Below are 19,876 nucleotides of genomic sequence, written 5' to 3'. Positions count from 1 at the left end.
CATGAATTTATTTATACCTTTCAAGAAATAACTCATTATAAGACCTTGAGATACTTAGGTCATTTTGGGATTTAACTGCCCAAAGGTACAATGGTAATAATGTATCAAAATGGAGAGAGCTTTAAAAAAGTTCCTCTTACCTGCTAGCTTACACTTTGTAGCTTGGAATGAGAGTGAACAGAACTTTGGGTTCAATTTGTATGCTTTGCTTTTTTCAATATTTTCACTAAAACCATAGTCAACATAGCATACCTAATGATAAGAAAAACATCATTTAGGCTCAAATAAAATTCTTCATCCTCACTTCTTAAAAAACATCCGACACATTTGATTGGTTCCATTTATTCCCTAAAAACATGTTCAGTGGCTCTAGACTTCCTGGAAAATGGCAGGGCTGGTGCCCCTGACTTAGTCCAGAAAGGAAAGGCTAGGGCTGGGACCAGGGAAGCCAGGGCCCCAGACTCCAGGCCTCACTCCTCTTCACCAACAGGAAGAACGAGGTAAGACTGAACTCAGTCAGATGCCTTGTAGCTGCCAGCTCCTCAGCAGCACAACTGTCCAGATCCACAGCCCCGACTGCCCCTGCCCCTTCCTGTCTTGATTTCCGTACTTTCACTAATGATGCACATCCTTAGGGAGCAGGATTGGTTTCTAGAGAGGGTGTCACCTACAGAGGAGTATTCATCAGATTTGAAATCCCCAAAATAGCACTTGTGACTACTTACTCCCAGCTATGTGCTTTGAGAGATCCAGATGCTTTCTGTCGATGACAACAATGGCATTATGGCTAGATAACAGGGAATTCTACACTGTAAAAATAGGTACTTCCCAGTGGGGCAAAGCTGGGTTAGGCCTTTGGCCAGCTCAACAAAAGGCCCCAAATCTGCTGGACAGAGCTCTGTGTTTGCAGAAACCTGCACGACTCTTCCTCACCATTAGCACAGATCACTGAGAGCTTGGATGTTATCTCTGGAATATTAATAACATCTTCTATTGGAAAGAAATGTATTTAAAAAAAGCTTTTTTTTTTTTTTTATTTTATTTTTTTGAAAAATAAAATCTAGGAGTGCCTGGGTGGCTCAGTCAGTTAAGTGTCCGACCTCAGGTCATGATCTCAGTGTTTGTGGGTTCAAGCCCCATGTCAGGCTCTGTGCTGACAGCTTGGAGCCTAGAGCCTGCTTCGGATTCTGTGTCTCCCTCTATATCTGCCCCTTCCCAACTCATGTGAGTGCTCTCTCTCTCTCTCTCTCTCTCTCTCTCAAAAATAAAAGCATTTTAAAAATTTAAAACCATAAAATAAAACTAGAAATAATGAGCTGTGGTTTAGAATGATAACTATAGAACGATAACTAATAATCTGAGGGAAAGCATTAAAAACCTAGTATGCTTCTCTAATTAAAACAGATGACAGCTATTCAAACAAAACAAAAACCAGAGCGAAGGCACCACTAAGAAATACCATGTAGCAGAGAGCCAGGTGCTTTCACTTTCTGTAGAAAAATTAAGCCCAAAGGCCAGCTTCTTAGTACCTAGATTCTGGTACTAAACAGACAAAACAGAAATTCTCCCCAGCAGGGAATCAAATGAAAAAAAGAAGAGATGCAGAGACTGCAAATACCTTTCCAGACCACCTGATAAGTGGGTCTGTGGGGCCTGTATGTCATGATGGAGATAATCATCTCCCAGAGTCCCTATCTTGATTCAGGGCTCCTGTAGGCCGAGATCTGTGGCGCAGCCATTTAGGCATCCGGGCCCTTTACTCCAGTCCCAAAGCAGCACCTGTTCTTCTTTCCCATAAGCCTCAGGAGTCAGGCAACACTTGTTTCCTTTAATAGCTATCACTACCTACAACTTGGACTCTGCTCTTCCCAGACCTAGAATGCAGAGAACACGGTCTACCAGTAGGACATAATCATCATTCCAGGGAAATTCAGTCTGTATTCCTAGCATCAAAAGACTAAAGAATAACTGCTCCAAAATCTTCAAAGGATTTCCGTAACATTTGGAGCTTGTTCTCTTTCCTTTCTTTCTTTCTGAATCAAACACTGTGCATTTGTATGGCAGCAGCGGTGTACAAAACACTTGCTCATGGGTTGTGAGTTTGACTCACACCGTACTCTGCCCTGCGCTGCTGAGTGGAGTTTCTCTCCCTAATGCCTTGGGATCAGCACAAGCAGCCCAGGCCTGGAGCGGAGCCCCAGTCAGTTCCTGGTTCTCTGGCACCATCAAGTGGCCGTAGATCTCACCGCGCCACCTGAGTGATAATCAGACATCCTTGGGATGCCGGTCTGGGTTGGGCCCAATCCAGCACCCACTTCAGGGCATGACTTCATACTCCTGTTTCCCACACTCACCAAAGATTGACAAGTGGAAAGCAAGGAGGGAATTGTATTCGTTTCCAGGCACAGCACAGCTCAAGAGAAACAGACTTGCTAAGTAGCGGGGGTTTCTCCAGAGAAAAGGAGAACTGCATGTCTGTCTGCTTCACGGGGTTGAGGGGAACAAGCTCAGAACAGAATTGTTCCATGGACTGCAGTCTAAGAGCTTATGAGACCGTATAACATACTGAGATGCCCCCTTCACCCCCAACACCAGCCACGGCTCTTAGCAATCTGATGCCACAGCTGGTGATCTCTCCCCGATGGGATACTTTCTTCTTCTGGCTTTCACGACACTGCCCTTTTGGTTTTTACTTCTTCTTTAGCCAATCTTAAGATTGTGTGAAAGGTTTTCTTTCCCAGAGGAGGTTCCAGTTGAAGACGCGTCACAAGATCAGAGTGTTTTTATGCAGGGAAGGGCATCTGAGATACAGATAAGGGGATGGAGGGACTTGACCAGGGGCACATGACTATTCCCAGGCAGAGGCAGGACTAAGACCCAAGCCGCTAATCACACTGTGCTTCCCACTGGCCCAGTTCTCTGCTTTGTCCTTAATGTGTTCCAGATTTTTTTCCCCCAAACTTTATCCACATATAATTTACATTGAATGAAAAATGCCCATTTAAAGTATACAGTTTGATGAGCTGTGATAAATGTATATATCCATACAATGACCATGATAATCAAGATACAGACCACATCCACCACTTCAAAAATTCCCCCTTACCCCCTTCCAATTAAGCCCCCTCCACCTCCTGTCACAGGCAACCATTGATCTGATTTCTATCACTATAGATGAATTTTTAGCTGTTCTTAGCCATCACTTATCTGGAATCAGACAGGATAGCTCTTTTGTATCTGACTGCTCTTACAGTTCATGAGTTTTAAACATGTGACTCTTTTCAGTAGTTCATGCCTTTTTTGTTGTTGTTGACTAGTATTCCATTCTATGAATATACTACAATTTGCTTATACATTTACCTATTGGTAAGCATTTGGGTTGTTTCCCATTTGGGACTAGTAATAATAAAGCTGCTCCAAACTTGTGTCCAAGCCTTTTGGTGGACCTATATTTTCACTTCTCTTGTGTAAAGACTTAGGGGTCAGATGGTAAGTGTAATAACTTTCTAAGGAACTACCAAACCATTCCAATTTTCAGATTTTTATAGTCAGGCCAAATTGCTTAAAAACTGTATCTTTGTAGATTTAGTTAAAGAATTTCCTAAATTTCTCTGTGAGTGGCTAAGGGTGGCTCAGTGGTTAGGGTGAGCTTGCTTCCATAGAGGGCCAGGGCCTCTTGTATTGAACCATCTGGGTAAGAAAGAGCAAGTACCCTTTCTGACCCTCCTGACCCTGTGCCTGGGGCCAGGGGTTTCAGGGCAGAGTATCTGATGGACCTAAGCCCAGGTTCAGTGAGCAGTATCTGCACTCAGTGACACACAAAGGTTATTTGCCAGGGACTGACAACACCATAATTAAATAGGTTTCAAATTATGGAACAGAGGCTGCAGAAATAGAAGTATATTTCCCTGCTTGCAAAACCCAGACAAAACCATGCCTTGAGAGTAAGAGAGTTCTCATTCTCCATCTCTGCACTGAAGGAAAGAAGAGGCCATGGGGCAGAGGTTGACAGCCAAGAACATGGCCAAGTCTGGAAGTCTTAGAGCCTGCTGATGCAAGAGACAGGCCAAAGAGTCCTCTGACTTCTCCAAGAGGACGGAGAGTGCAACACTCAGACAGCTCTCGGGGCACAACCTGAGTCCTGTTTGGGGTCCTCGGCTGGCTGCATAAGAGGGGAGAGGGGGGATGTCACGTCCTCTAGTCTGTATTGCTTCCCTTACTCCAAAGTGCTGATCTTGATAGGAATCCCACAGAGCTTTGATCAGTAATTATTATGTCTCTCCTGAGAATGGAAATAAAGACCCTTTCCTGATTATATCACGGGTTATGAATACTGCCATGGAGAAGACTTTTTTTTTCTTTTTTTTTTAAACTCAAACTCTGAGATCATATGACTACCACGGACTTAAAAGCTGATAGGGATAATCTTTTACAGATATTATCTTGTCAACTTCTGGAAAAAACTAAATGGAGTTAGGAAGGACACAATATTAGAAGGAACACCTACGTTTGAAAAATAATGTGTGCCTCTTCATAAAGCTATGACAAAGTAAACAGTGCTTGCCTTTATTTTGTTTTCATCCATCGAGATGATCTGTGCCCGTAACCAAGCATCCTCCTCAGCATTTACAGCCAGTAACTGCCCAACATGCACAGTCTGGACTGGTGTGATCTTGGGGTTCTTACTGTAATACTCCTTCATCTCATCTTCCATTAATTCCTGAGCAGCAGAATAGTCTTTGCCCACATACCTGAATTAGTTAAAGGAAGAGACCACAAATGAAGCAACCCAGAAGGAGGAAAATGACAGGAATTCACTAGGAATTCACTAATGACACTCTCATTTTTTTTCTACTGCCATCTTTCCAGTCTCAGACATGGATTATGTTAATGGGTAGGAGAACACGTATTTAGTAAACATTTCTGTCTTGATAAAGGAAAGTATAATATTATGGGGCTCATGTAAAACAACACCAGGGCCGAACACACCAAATCAAATGCTTGACAACAATCCAGACAGCTGGAGGATGTAACAGTAAGCAGTCAGGGAAACTTCGGTGAGGGTGAGGCTAAGAAAAGATTCAAGGGAAGGGAAGAGAGGAAAATATGGTAGAAAATGGAGACACCAGTGCAGGCCAGATTAGCAAGAGTCTATTTAAGATTTTTTTACTAAGGCTGCTGGAAATCTTTGTGGATTACTGAGAAGAGAATCCAGTTGGTGGTTTTGCCTTAAGGCTGGGTTTGAACAAGACTCAAGCCCTGAAAACCAACGAAATTTTAAGAGAGAAAAACAAAGCCTTAAATGCACTAAACACAACCATGTGACAACCCATCTCCCCAGCTTACTGGACAAGTTTAAACAAATTACAACAAAACATTGAGCTCTGATACCCTTAAAGAGATGATATCTTCTAGCTAAATCTCTCTTAAATTGTATGCTTTCTCCTTTTTCAGGATATGGCCTATCTCCTTCTACAATTTTCTGCTGTTAAAACTGCAGTCACCTCGTCCCAGTTGATTATTAAAACACACTATTTCCAGAAAGAGCCTAAATGTCCATCAACTGATGAATGGATAAAGAAATTGTGGTTTATATACACAATGGAGTACTACATGGCAATGAGAAAGAACGAAATATGGCCCTTTGTAGCAACGTGGATGGAACTGGAGAGTGTGATGCTAAGTGAAATAAGCCATACAGAGAAAGACAGATACCATATGTTTTCACTCTTACGTGGATCCTGAGAAACTTAACAGAAACCCATGGAGGAGGGGAAGGAAAAAAAAAAAAAGAGGTTAGAGTGGGAGAGAGCCAAAGCATAAGAGACTCTTAAAAACTGAGAACAAACTGAGGGTTGATGGGGGGTGGGAGGGAGGGGAGGGTGGGTGATGGGTATTGAGGAGGGCACCTTTTGGGATGAGCACTGGGTGTTGTATGGAAACCAATTTGACAATAAATTTCATATATTGAAACAAAACAAAACAGGGGCGCTTGGGTGGCTCAGTGGGTTAAGCCTCCGACTTCAGCTCAGGTCATGATCTCGTGGTCCGTGAGTTCGAGCCCCGCGTAGGGCTCTGTGCTGACTGCTCAGAGCCTGGAGCCTGTTTCAGATTCTGTGTCTCCCTCTCTCTCTGACCCTCCCCCGTTCATGCTCTGTCTCTCTCTGTCTCAAAAATAAATAAACGTTAAAAAAATTTTTTTGAAAAAAAAAGAAACAAAACAAAACAAAACAATACACTATTTCCCTTTGTGCCACAAATAAGCTCTTGTGTTCTTGCCTTTTAGTACTTAGGGACAATTCCATCAAAGGTCTCGTTCTAGGATGTGAAACCCAGCAAATCAAGTTCAGCTCCTATAACAGGAGCTGTCTCAACCACAGGATGAAGCTTTTTAGCTGGAAGCTATGCCGTAATGGCACCAGAATCACTGACTAGGGAGATGGGGGGTATGCCAACAAGCACATTGCCCTTTGCACTGTTCCGCTTTTACCCAGGGCCCAAGTGCTCCTATACAGCTTTAAGAGACTACTCCTTTGAAAATGTTTTCATGCATTCTTGGTAACTATTGGCAGGACAGAAGACACCCTATTCAATCTATTTGTTACTAGAGTTAAAAAAGCTTTAAAAGGTCCTACACAAAATGAAAAGAATGCCTCTTTTGAGCAATGGCTATTTTAAAACCAAATATTGCATGCATCTTATTTACTCCAGAAACAGCTGAAGAAGCTTTGTCACACTCTGCTGGTTAAGTTTACTGAGCTTTACAAATGGTAAGGTGCTGCCTGGGGTGCAGCTGCCTCTCAGCTCTGACGTCCCCCAGGAGGTCTGTAGCTCTGCCGAGTGCCCATTTCCCAGACCTGGAGTCTCACAGGTCCTCCTTTTAACGTTTTTTTTAAATTTTTTATTTTTGAGACAGAGAGAGACAGAGCATGAATGGGGAAGGGGCAGAGAGAGAGGGAGACACAGAATCGGAAGCAGGCTCCAGGCTCTGAGCCATCAGCCCAGAGCCCGACGCGGGGCTCGAACTCACGGAGTGCGAGATCGTGACCTGAGCTGAAGTCGGATGCTCAACCGACTGAGCCACCCAGGCGCCCCACACAGGTCCTCCTTTTAGTGCTGCCACGGCCCTGGGAGCCTAACCGGCCCGGAGGCCTGGGCAGCAGCCTGTGACTTGGTTGTGTGCTGAGCACAGGCACCCGCTAGGGAGGAGGAAGGTGGAGAGAAGCAGCATGAAATCCACTCTCAATGACAACTGGCAGAGAAGAATGGCTACTTGGCTTGGGTGGAGGTGATATTATGGTTGGTGTGATGGTGGGTAGTGGGAAGAATGAAGTCCTGCACTGTCTCCCAATTACCTGAACAAGTGGGCAAAGAATGATATGTAGGCTAATTCAGGTATTCCGTAAGTACAGTTTCACAAAGTTAATTTTTGACACTGAAGACAAGGCATTCCCACACTTGGTATGAGGTCTGTGCCACAACCCCTCCTCAGACCCTTCATGAGTCACAGGCCTAGTTTCCACAGCCTACTGTCTACCTGGGTGAAGACATGAATATAGAATAGGGCTCAGCCTGGTTGGAATCTACTGAGTCTCTGGGTTGGTGGGTGGGGGATGCCAATGACCTTGGGTCGATCTAACAGCACACATTACCCATCATGCTTGCTGGCTGCCAGCAACTGTGCTGAACAGGTAGAATGCTAACTCCAGGATTCAAATTTATATTGGAAAAGGGGATCTAAACAATCTGAAGACCTGGACCTAATCATCCTGACATAGATTAGAACCCTTCTACTGAAGTCCTGGACCTGATCCAGATTCCTGCCAACCCTTGGTTAGAACATCAGAAATCATATGATCTGTCGATGTAGAGCCCAGTGCTGGGTGCTTGGTCTCTGACAACAGATCCGACAGCTAATAGTAACAGACACCAAAGGATCCTGCCAGGGAGGCAGACTTAGACTTCTTCTAAACGGTAGGAGTTAGCAACGTGCTCCTCAACATCCTTCCTTTACTTCAATTTATTAGTGAACCACAGTGGAATCCCCAACCCTCAACAATCCATTTACATCTTCAGGCAATACAGCATCTTAGAATAAAAGCTTTATTCATTTACTACCTCTGTACAGAATAAGACTTCTCTAAAGGTTCTGTACAATCTAGTTTGAGCATACCAAGACACTTGATTCCACTTCATTATCCAGTCAGACTTTTACCTAAGATTCTCTGGAGGAGTAACAGCCCACACTTCAACATTTTGGTTGAAGAAGACTGGACACTGCTCTGATTCAGCCTTTTCCTTTTCTGTCCACAGCCATACTCTAGGCTGGTGCCTCCAGAGATCCAGCTACACTGGTTCCATTCTTTATCCCAAGTTAGAAACTACAAATTATAGTCTTTTAATATCTTCTGTGTATTCTATATTTTCTCCAAAAGTCCATGTCAGGTGCCTGGGGCTGAACCATCTTTTGTAATTCCAGCTATCATCAGCCACTTTGGCAATGGTTCTTCTGCCCAGGCAACGATGATATCAAAAGGACCAAGTAACCAGAGAGTACCTTTGGCTCCAAGGGCTAATCTTATGTATTGTACTAGGTAGGCAGTGCTTGGCTATTTTGACTTGTGTAAAATGCTACACAGTCCCAGATTAAATAGTATTACCTACCTAGTGGGTGACTTACTTATTCTATGGATTAGACATTCATTGCTTTTGATATACACAGTTATCATTATGCTTTTGACATAGATTCTTCTTGCATTCAGACCATATTATCATTCCAATTTTAATACTGCTATCTTTTCTGAGAACAGTTGCACATTTAACAAATCTACCAAATATTCAGAATATATGCAGAGATTAATTTTTTAAAGTGCTTTGATTTCAACATGCTCACTGTCTACTGGGAGAGACGAATGTACATATATAACCATTAATGTAGAAGAAATGAGAATTAATCTCCTAAAAGATACAAACACAGTTCTGGCAGTTGAGAGAAATGTACAAGATGTAAAAACAAGAATTACGGTTATACTTCATTATAACTCTACAGAACTAAAAATATACTATTCTTCCTCAACTTCCAGCATCCACGGGAAGAATAGCCAAGTGACAACAGTACAGCAGTATCCTAAAGAATTAGAAAATAAAACTCGCCTGATAACCACTTCATTTGTGTTGCTCAGTTCAACCACCAATACAGATGGGGATGCCTCAGTCGGAATGATTAACGGAGGAACTGTTGTATTCTCCACAAAGGTATCAGCACTTTTGGCAATGTTTTCTTCTATCTGCAAATATTCTTGTTCGACCATAGACTTGATATCATAATCGCCATGTGATTGCCCTGCATCCTTTGGGATTTTGTCAGTGGGCAATGGAAGTTTAGCATAGAGAATGGCCTTCTGGGGATTTCCAGAAATGTAGTCTATGGTGCATACATCAGAAAGCAAGGCAAGATTTTTTAAGGCATCCTCAGGGAATTTCATTTTGTACATGTCCTCAAATGCTTTGGGGAGTGCGCTGGCCCAAAGACCACTTGAATATTTCACCAGAAGCTCCGCGACTTTCTCTTTAAAGTCTGCTGGCATAACTGCTGGACACCCTTTTAATGGTGGTATTTGTTTTGGAGCAGGTAGTGGGGATGGAGGCACTTTTTCACCATCCAGTTCACTTCTCAAAAGCTGCTTTCTCTTAGCTGGATAAAGAAGTAAATCTTGACCACCACTGTAAGGTTTTTCCACCTGAAATTTTTAAATAAAGCAAATGACAGATATTTCAATGGCTGTAAACAACCTGAAAACACATCAATGCATTTTAAATGAGAATGACACTGTTTTCAAGTTAATCGAGAGAAACAAAAGTGTACATTTTACTCTCCTCAACCACTAAGACTTAATCCCTTGCCTTCATCCACAAATGACATCATGAGCCACGTTTTAGAAATAAACAGGGAAATAAAATAGCACGAATTTCCCTTATGAGGCATCTGGCCTCCAACAACCCTATGAAATCATGAGAGTTTCTGCCCCATAAGCCAGGTATCTCATTTAGTTCTGTCAAATCCAAAGCAACAGCTTACAAACTGACTAAATACAAGGTGGGATGAAGCCATGAAAAGGTATCAGAACTGTCAGGAATAAACCACTGGGAAGAAAGTTAGGACATCTTTAGACAAACCTAAAGAGCTAGCTTTTTTCTTCTTCTTGTAGTATCCTGAGAAAACCCTTAGCTTTACGTTATTTAGAAAAAGACTCTCCAGAGACAAGGTACAGTTTTTACAACCACTAAAGTAGAAAGTTAGCTAAAAGTTGCCCCTCCAAAGAACAAGAGATAAAAATGCCTGGCATTTGTACATCATCCAATCTCTAATTTTATCTGTGTAACATTTCTGAGAGTTATGGCTCGATGGCATCTCTTTGTATAAGAGAAGAAAGAGAAGAGAAACTGATGCATGGTGCCACTTTTTCCAAGTTGTAAGCCTTTCTATTACTAGACCAGGGTACAAGCTGATCTTACCACCTGTTTTTGCCTTGCCTATGAGCTAATATGATTTGTGTATTTTTAAATGGTTGAAAAAAATCAAAAGAATTATTTTGTGATGTGAAAATTAGATGAAATTCAGTGTACATAAGGTTTTATTGGAACACAGCCATGCCCATTTGCTTATGCATCGTGGAGGCCTGCTTCTGCAGTTCAGTAGCAGAGTTGAGTGGTTGTGCCAGACTATGGGTAACAATGACACAGCTGTTGGCCCACAAAACCTAAAATATTTACTACCTCACCCTTTATAAAAAAAGGTTTCTCAACCTTTGATTAGACTGAAGTTAGCATTGACAGCCCTCTAAGATGTTCCTATTTTGTCAGATCCTATTCAGTTATTCCTTAGCTGCAATTTGAGTCCTTGGAAAAACATTCCAGACCACTAAGGTAATAATACAAGCTTATAAGAAGTCCTCCCTCTCCCAAGAAGAATAGAATATTAAAGTACACTGAGTAGCTTGTTAGTAAAGAACATTGACCTCTCTAACTCATTTTCTACATAATGCTTAGGAAGAACATAAATATGTACACACAAAGAAGGTATTGTGTTGTTACCCAAGAAGAGCATTAAAAAGTCGAGAGGTGTAGTCAATTGAATATTAAGATAGATACCTTTTAGTCCTGACTATATATTCTAGGTGATACATGAGAAGGATGAATATTAGCACAAGTATAAAACATTACGTTTTCCTCCTCACATTCTTCTGCCAATGTGTGTTGAAGTTTTGAGGACTGGGGGGGAAAGTCCATGCCCAAAACCCCAAGCATCAATAAAAGCAGAGGCAACTTAGTCTGCATTTAGCACCTGCTGGCATTCCCTATCATCGTTGGTGGACTCCTGCTGCTGACACCTTTTGACACTCTGGTTGGTGCATTATAGGACAGTTACAATTTATGTCCCTAATTTTAAGACTTAGGGATATAAATATTTGGACCATTTCTCATTTTGCTCTCAATGGTCTTGAGATTCATGTTTTTATTTTTTTAATTTTTTTATTTAGTTAAAAAAAATTTTTGGTAACGTTTATTTATTTTTGAGAGACAGAGAGAAACAGCATGAGCGGGGGAGGGTCAGAGAGAGAAAGAGACACAGAATCCAAAGCAGGCTCCAGGCTCTGAGTTGTCAGCACAGAGCCCAATGTGGGGCTCGAACCCATGAACTGTGAGATCATGACCTGAGCTAAAGTCAGCACTCAACGGGGTGCCTGGGTGGCTCAGTTGGCTAAGCGTCCGACTTCGGCTCAGGTCATGATCTCACGGTCCGTGAGTTTGAGCCCCGCGTCGGGCTCTGTGCTGACCGCTCAGAGCCTGGAGTCTGTTGCGGATTCTGTGTCTCCTTCTCTCTCTGACCCTCCCCCGCTCATGCTCTGTCTCCCTCTGTCTCAAAAATAAATAAATGTTAAAAAAAAAAATTTAAAGTCAGCACTCAACCGAGCCACCCAGGTGCCCTGAGATTCATGTTTGTAAATCTGAAATCTTAAAATGGCAATCCTCACCGTGCTTTAAGACACTTAATAAGATACAAGAATACAGTATCCAGAGAAGGGTTTGAGAAACATACTTTTGGAGCAAATGGAGATATAAAATAGAGTTCTATGTGAATTATCCACTTGTCATATAGAATCCCAATTAATGTAACCTCAGATTTAGACATGACAGTCCTCCATATCGAAAGCCAGCTGAGGCTTCGGGGCCCATCTTCGTTCTTTGCCTACAGAATTCTTTTCAACTTTTTGCAATACCTTCTCCAAGGTGGATGGTAGAAACTAATTTCAGTGGAATATCTTATTTATCTATAATAACTCTCACAAGCCCCATGCCCCAACTGTCCACATGGCTTCTTCTAACTCAAGAGAGGATAGGAAGGGTTCTTCAGCTTTATGACCCTTTTCTTTCCAGTGAGTGAACTGGAACATGAGATACTTCAGTGTTTGTTCAACAGTCCCCTAGGGGTGTCAGGGTGGCTCAGTTGGTTGAGCATCCAATTTTGACTCAGGTCATGATCTCACGGTTCCTGAGCTCGAATCCATAATCAGTCTCCATGCTGACAGTGCAGAGCCTGCTTGGGATTCTCTCTCTCTCTCCCTCTCTTTCTGCCCCTCTCCCTCTGTCTCTCAAAATAAATAAATAAACCTTAAACAAAACAAAACAAAACAGCCTCCTCCACTTCCAGTCCCGAAGCTTCCATTCCCACCTGTGCTTTAGATGTGATCAGGACCAATTACCTAACAATGCCCTTTATCAAATCTCTAGACATGATCTCTGAACATGGCCAGCACACTGAGTTCTCCTCACCAGGAATTACTACCTTAACAGAAGTTTATGAACATTACAGCCACTTAAGGGGCACAAAATTCCCTTTCTTTTCTGACCTTTGTATCATAATAATGCTAAAAGATCATCTGGAATTAGTAAGCTTCCAGGGCTGTGTCTACAACATTTAAGTCAAGCTTCTCCAGTCAGCCTATAAAGTAGATTTTTAACCAACAAGCCTAAGTTTATCCAAATTTCTAACAACAGCCAAATAACTACCTGAACTAGAAGACAGATTTCTTTCCTAAGCAGTTTCATCTTACTGTTATTGTTTAAAGAAGATAACCACCCCCTATCTCCAAATGACTAGTTCCTTGAATTGTAGGCATTTTCCAATGTGCTTCTTCCTCAATCTCAAGAGGATTGGTTATGAGCCTAAACTCTACTTTGTTCTCCAGTAATTTGGCCTCTTTAAATTCAATTCAGCCTTTACTAAGATTAAACATAGGCCTGATTTCCGGAACTGAACCTGACACTAACCAACGCTGAATGAGATGTCCTTCAATACATTAGGCAAATATTCATGGATAAGCTTGGTGATATGGATAATATGTCTGGTCCACATGCTTTCCAAGCAATCTTTGGAGACTGGCTGAAGGGTTACTGAATTCAAAGGGAAAAATCATGAAATTCATGTCGTTTTAAGTTAAAAAACCTAACTCTCACAGATGTAATTTTTGAACTTATATGTAATTTTTTTCAACTTCAACTTTGTTTTAAAATTTTCATATGAATGAAAATTTGCTTTTCCCAGGCATTCTACAGTGATTGCTACCTATCCTCCACAAAATGTGTCTTTGTCTCTCTTTAATTTTCTGGTAACTAGGCTTAGGAAAGATACCTACTACTGTATCCCAAACTTATGGCAATCTCCCCAAAGACAAGGAATTGCTATAATGTGGGTTACAGTGTGGTGTCCATTATTCACTGTGCTCTGGTGCATCTGACCAGACTGACATGTGATCTCCTGTCACAGCCCCCAAGTAGAAAGCTTTCTTTAGCCTTCACAAATGACCAAGGTAAGTCAACAGCTACTTGAAATATGGCTTTTATTATATTCTTAGTTTGATATATCAGCAGCTCATCATTTCAGTTATCTCTTACAAGGGTGCTCTACACCTTTAGTTTACCTGATCCAGATACGTATCTGAGGAGGGAGTCATAAGCCTTCTGTAGAAGAAGATTCAAGATCATAATCCTACTCTTTTCCTCCATGTTTTGTTTTGTGGCTCTACATTTTTTGGTGGGGGGGAGGGGACTTTGGATATCCACTTAAAAAGCTACCATTTCAATGACTGGGAGGTGGCATGACCTAGAACTTCATATCTTTACTCACCCCCACTGCACCTCCAGACCCCACAGGAAAGACAGGTAGGTAACATAAAAGATTAACTCCCTACACCACAGAGTTCAAGCCATCTCCTTTGGTACTCATCAGAAGATTCTGGTACCTGATATGCCTTAGACTTTATCCCCACAAGTTCATTATATTTAGTTTGATTTCTGCCTCATTTGGAATTGCAGTGAGATACTTCTCTCACACACCTCTGGGATTTTGTAAATTGAGGACAGACATAGTAGGTTTGGTGTAGGTAAGGCCCAAGACTTTCAAACATCAATTTCTTCAGGAGCCCCATTTGTTCACACACATAAAAGTCTTTACCCTATGAGTCTAGAAACTTTCTTCTTCTTAATTCTAAGAGGTCTTTACTTCTTCCTATCTGATTTTACCTGTGCTGTAAACTTAAATTCCTGAAGCCAAAATCCTTCGAGTCTATGGAAGTCTCATCTGCTAACTAAACAGCATAAGCTGCTGAGGTAACCTTACTGTGTTTCATAGAATTAGAATTTTCTTTATGATTCTATGACAGAATTGGTATTGTCCAATTAAATAAAAGTTTTCCAAAACAGTTGTATAGGCCTTATCCAGCCACAGTTGTATTTCCACCAGTACAATAAAATCATATTTACCTGGAGATCTGATTCCCAGTTCTCCAAGCATTGGCAAGGTTTTGAACTTCAAAAAGAAACCAGTTTAAAAACTCAACTTCAGCAGTGAATAAAGACCCCTGAGTACCTTGCAACAGTGAAAACATTGAAGAGTTACTGACCAAGAAGCTAGTGCCCTATGAATAGCCAGTTCACAGAAAGAAAGATTGAGTGGTTAATGACCTCCTTAAGAGCTCAGTCTTTTTTTTTTGCTAAAGCTGAGAAGTACTGGAAAAGTCAGACAACGAGAAAGAGATGAGAAAATGGTCCCCAATGGCATCATTGGGCCACAATGAAGACAACCTAGGTTGGGAGGTGAAGCCTGTAAGGGCAGTGGGTGGGGCATAAATTACACACAGAGAAGTACAGAGATGAGCTAACTCCCACATCTCAAGGTTCCACACCACCTACATCTGCCACCCTCTCTGTAGTGCTTTACCAATGTTAGTGATGCCAAACCCGAGATATTCAGAAACTGTTACAAGTTTTTAGTTGCTTCTGTTCAAGAAAGTACAAGTGTTTGTAGAATATTCCACAGATATTTAATCAAAGGTAAAAGTAAAAAGTTTCTTGTAGAGGGTAACCCCTGACTGTTTACAAACCATCTGCTCAGAGAAACTAAACTCTTTCCACCACCTTGGATGAGTAGTTTTACAGACTATACATTTCAAGGCTCATACTCTCTCTCACCTCTCACCCCTTTTCCTACTACAGACTTCTAACTGATGCTGACTGCAACTATATTAGAATAGACTTCAAGTCTTTTTCATTCAGCATGGCTCAAGGTCAGGCTCTTGCTCAGTTTCTCTCAGGAAGACAAGGGCATCTTCTCCTGGCTAAATGTGTGCACAGCTTTTGGGGATGATCTTGGCCGGCAGTGGTGGCTTTCACTGTGCCTTCTAGGCTAAGTAGGTATTCTAGGTATGTTCTCATTACCTTTGGGGGTGGAGGTTGTGCCCCCAAGATAACAGAAACTCACCTCATCTCGGAGTTTCGATCCCTTTCACTTCAGTCATCTATTTCTCTTTATCTTCTCTCAATTTAAACTTTTGTTCTTCCTTCTTTAATTTTTCCTCTATCTTCACTGAGATAAGTTCCTTTGTAGAGCTTGCTGGGCATGTCTCTGGTTTACCAGTGGGTTATATATAACCTGCTTTAGTTTAAGCTGGGCTGCCCCTCAAAAAATAATAGCCTTGAATCCCCTGGGTGGCTCAGTTGTTTGAGCATCTGACTCTTGATTTTAGCATAGGTCATGATCCCAGGGTAGTGGGATGGAGTCCCGCATTAGACTCCATGCTGAGCACAGATCCTGCTTAAGATTCTCTCTCTCCCTCTTTCCCTGCTGGTCTTCCTGCTTTCTCTCTCTCTCTCTCTCTCTCTCTCTCTCTCTCTCTCTCTAAAACAAAACAAAACAAAACAAAACAAAACAAAACAAAACAAAACAAAAACAGCCTTTTCCTAAATACCTGCTATGTGTCTGATATCATACTGGCAGCTGCTTTTTATAGTTTCTCTCACTTTACTCCAACAACCCTATGCGATGGATACAAATAGTCACACTTTTTTTTTTAAATTTTTTAAGGTTTATTCATTTTTCAGAAACAGGGCGTGAGTGGGGGAGGGGCAGAGAGAGAGGGAGACACAGAATCCAAAGCAGGCTCTGGGCTCTGAGCTGTCAACACAGAGCAGACGTGGGGCTTAAACCCATGAACCATGAAGTCATGACCTGAGCCAAAGTCAGACATCCAACTGAGCCACACAGGTGCTATGAAACAGTCACATTTTAGAGAAGAGTCGGGACTTGAGAGGATGATTTGTGTGCTGAAAGTAATGCAGCCAAGAAATGGCAAGGCAAACATGGAATTCCAAAGCCCAAACTCTTTTTTTTAAATGTTTATTTGAGAGAGAGAGAGAGAGTGATGAAGGGGGAGAGAGAGGGAGAGAGAGAGAGATTCCCACGCAGGCTCTATGCTGTCAGTGCAGAGCCCAACGTGGGGCTTGATCTCACAAACTCTGAGATCGTGACCCAAGCCAAAACCAAGTGTCAGATGCTTAATGGACTGAGCCACCCAGGTGCCCCAGCCCACACTCCTTCTATCATACTCTAGGGTCCGATGGGCAGTTGCTCTATTCAAGTCCAGCACAGCAACATCATACACACCAATGTCTCTGTTCTGATTTTGCCACAGAGCTATTCTTTCTCCTATTCAGATGCTCACTGAAATTAAATTTAAAAACTGTTCCAGTGTGTTCACTACATATTTTTTTCCTGGTGAAAAGTGAGAAAAGAAATTGGATTCCAATGAGATATTATGGCTATACTTTCAAGGCCTCAGTTTACCTTCTCACTGTGGCTTTTGCTGGCATTGCTATATAGATTGTATCGATACCATTAAGTCTGAGCATGCATCACTGCTGTTTGATTTACACGCACTTCCTTAGAAATGCAAGTTGTTCATTCTTAGCCCAGAAATATCCAGGCTTTAAAAAAAGGGCAGTTCACTTTGCATGGGCTGACAGGTGCTTTACTATCTTATGTAATTAATTACCACAGAAACATTCCTGAACATCCAAAACTATAAAAACGTATCTTTGTAAGTGGAGAGACAGCCGTCACCACTGTGACGCATTTTTTAAAGTCTGAGGTATTACAGTACTAAACAACTTGAAGCGTAGTGCTTTCCAGTGGGTATGAAGATGACATTTAACAAAAATGCAGATTAACAGTAAAAACTTTTTATCAAAGCATGAATAATTAGTACAATTGGGCATTTTTTTTAATCACTCACATTTCATGTTCTAGAATGTCATGCTCTCATTCACGAAATGCCACATTTGTAACGAAGGCCGCTGTGCCTCCAGGACAACTCAGAGTGTTGCCCAATGCTCATCCTCTAGGTCACTGAGGCGGGGTACAAATTCTCAGCTGAGTGCCTGTGGTCCTGTCTGGCTCAAAGAATGAGCCCCCCAGCTCTCTCTGCAGCTTTAGGTAAGACATTAAATACAGACAGATGTTCTGGCTCATGTGGGAATGGAGAGGTTTCTCTCTCTACCCATACTGCAGAAAGTAGAGAATGTTGACAAAATCTCTGAGGCTCAACAGTCATTGTTATAAGATCTGGAATTTTACCAGAAATCCAAGTCTGCTGAGGCTCTGGATCCTGGGTGACCTCATGGTGGGGGGAATCCGCTAAGTTCCCACCAAATGATGACTCTTTCACGAGGTGACCTAGCCTCTGCTTGCCTCTTGAGTTTCTTCTTGAGCCACTCTCTCCTTACTTTCTTTCAGTTGAAAAAGCCCTGTTTTTCTTTCCATCTCAGGGCTTCGGTATGAGCTGCTTCCTTTGCCTAACTTACTTCAGTTCACCTGTTAGGTTTTAGTGTAGCAGCCACCTCCTCTGGGAAGTTCTTAACTCATCATGCTAAATTGGGCCCTCCTGTTTACACATTTCCTCAGCACCCTGCCCTTCTCCTTCAATACAATCACAGGTTTATCATTATTTGTTCCATGTTTATTTTCTCTGTTAGACAGGAAGTTCCATAAGGGCAAGGATCATGTTTGTCTTGTTTACTATTATTCCAACACCCAGGTCAGTGTCTGGTTCACAGCAGCATTTCATAAATACTAGCCAAACACAGCAGTTAAGAAGAACATTATTAATAAGACCAACAACACCCAAGAGGTGTTGTCCTCCTCCAAGGACTGAATGGAAATGCTTGCACTCCAGTACCCTTGGTCTAAGGCCTGCCATCTTGGGCTCTTTGCCTTTCCAGGACAGCTCCTGCAGTTTCCATTTCCCTCACAAGTTGCCTAGAACACTATGCAACTGGTTCATCATGGTGAGTATGACTTTATATCCTCTTTAGCTTTCAAAACTCAATCCACACTTTGTTGTTGGAATGATTCCCAAGATGAAGAACAAAAGAGTCAAAGCATCCTTCTGCCTGCATCAAAATGTAATCCAACATCCCTGCGAAATGGAATACTGCATACAGCTGATCAAAACCTCCATGAAAGTAAAATTTCAGAGCTGCTATTTGGCCCCAGAAGCTCATGTTGCCCATTCTGATATTCAAATGGAAATACCTGCAAGTGGTTACCTCTGAGTCTTGCAAGTATATATGGTATCCACTGTACATATGTATAAATGGGTGATTTTACTTTCATAGTTTTACTTTTTGTATAAATGTTTATTTATGAGAGAGAGAGAGCATATGCGTGCAACTGAGGGAGGGACAGAGAGAGAAGGAGACAGATGATCTGAAGCAGGCTCTGTGCTGAGAGGGCTTGAACCCATGAACCATGAGATCATGACCTGAGTCGAAGTCAGATGCTTAACTGACTGAGCCACCCAAGTGCCCCTCATAGCTTTATTTTTAATTTTTTATATAGAATGTTTTATATGATCGGGGGAGAAAGTCCTTTTTTTAAAGCTTTTTAAATGTTTATTTATTTTTGAGAGATGGAGAGAGACAGAGCACGAGTGGGGGGAGGGGCAGAGAGAGAGGGAGACACAGAATCTGAAGCAGAATCCAGGCTTTGAACTGTCAGCACAGAGCCTGAAGTGGGGCTCGAACTTACAAACTGCAAGATCATGACCTGAGCCGAAGTCAGACACTTAACCGACTGAGCCACCCAGGTGCCCTGAGAAAGTCCTTTAAAAAACAATATGGAAATACACTGCACTTGGGTTTCTTCTTCGGTTACATGATAAGCTATATAGAGAGATACATACCGAATACAAGACCGAATCTTCCTTACCCTAACTTTTCTGTGCTGCATTTGAGGATGTCTGTCCTTGCCTGTAATAGTATCAGCTCTGGTCATGCTCTCAGTGTTTCTGCTTTTCACCAAAGTGGAAAGCAAGAAGTCAGAAGAAAAGAAAAACAAGCATGGTAGTATAACTATTTAAAACGGTCTATAAATAACCATGGTGTAACTGTTTAAAACTGTTTACCAGTAGGCTATTAAAGAATATTTAGATGTTATAAAAAGAGTTTTGAAAAATATTAATAGACATCAATAAGACTGGCA

General features: G+C 41.9%; 1 protein-coding gene and 1 long non-coding RNA gene across 3 annotated transcripts in view; one reads left to right on the top strand and one right to left on the bottom strand.

The window, feature by feature from the left end:
• Positions 1–19,876, bottom strand: part of TDRD7 (tudor domain containing 7) — a 77,548-nt gene that overhangs the window by 22,135 nt on the left and 35,537 nt on the right. For both annotated transcript variants that reach the window (XM_049626863.1, XM_049626868.1), the window contains exons 7-9: positions 9,154–9,740; positions 4,565–4,751; positions 141–252 (exon numbers count right to left, since the gene is read on the bottom strand). In XM_049626863.1, the coding sequence (XP_049482820.1) occupies positions 141–252; positions 4,565–4,751; positions 9,154–9,740 (886 nt within the window). The remainder of the gene's footprint in view (positions 1–140; positions 253–4,564; positions 4,752–9,153; positions 9,741–19,876) is intronic.
• On the top strand, positions 17,988–19,002 carry LOC125919997 (uncharacterized). The gene is made up of 2 exons (XR_007456906.1): positions 17,988–18,065; positions 18,709–19,002. It is a non-coding gene; the product is annotated as an uncharacterized LOC125919997 (long non-coding RNA).

This window comes from Panthera uncia, chromosome D4 (genome assembly GCF_023721935.1).
Source record: "Panthera uncia isolate 11264 chromosome D4, Puncia_PCG_1.0, whole genome shotgun sequence".
In the NCBI taxonomy this organism is placed as follows: domain Eukaryota; kingdom Metazoa; phylum Chordata; class Mammalia; order Carnivora; family Felidae; genus Panthera; species Panthera uncia.
Note: the sequence above shows the minus strand (reverse complement) of the source record. Positions and strands in the feature narration are given on the sequence as shown.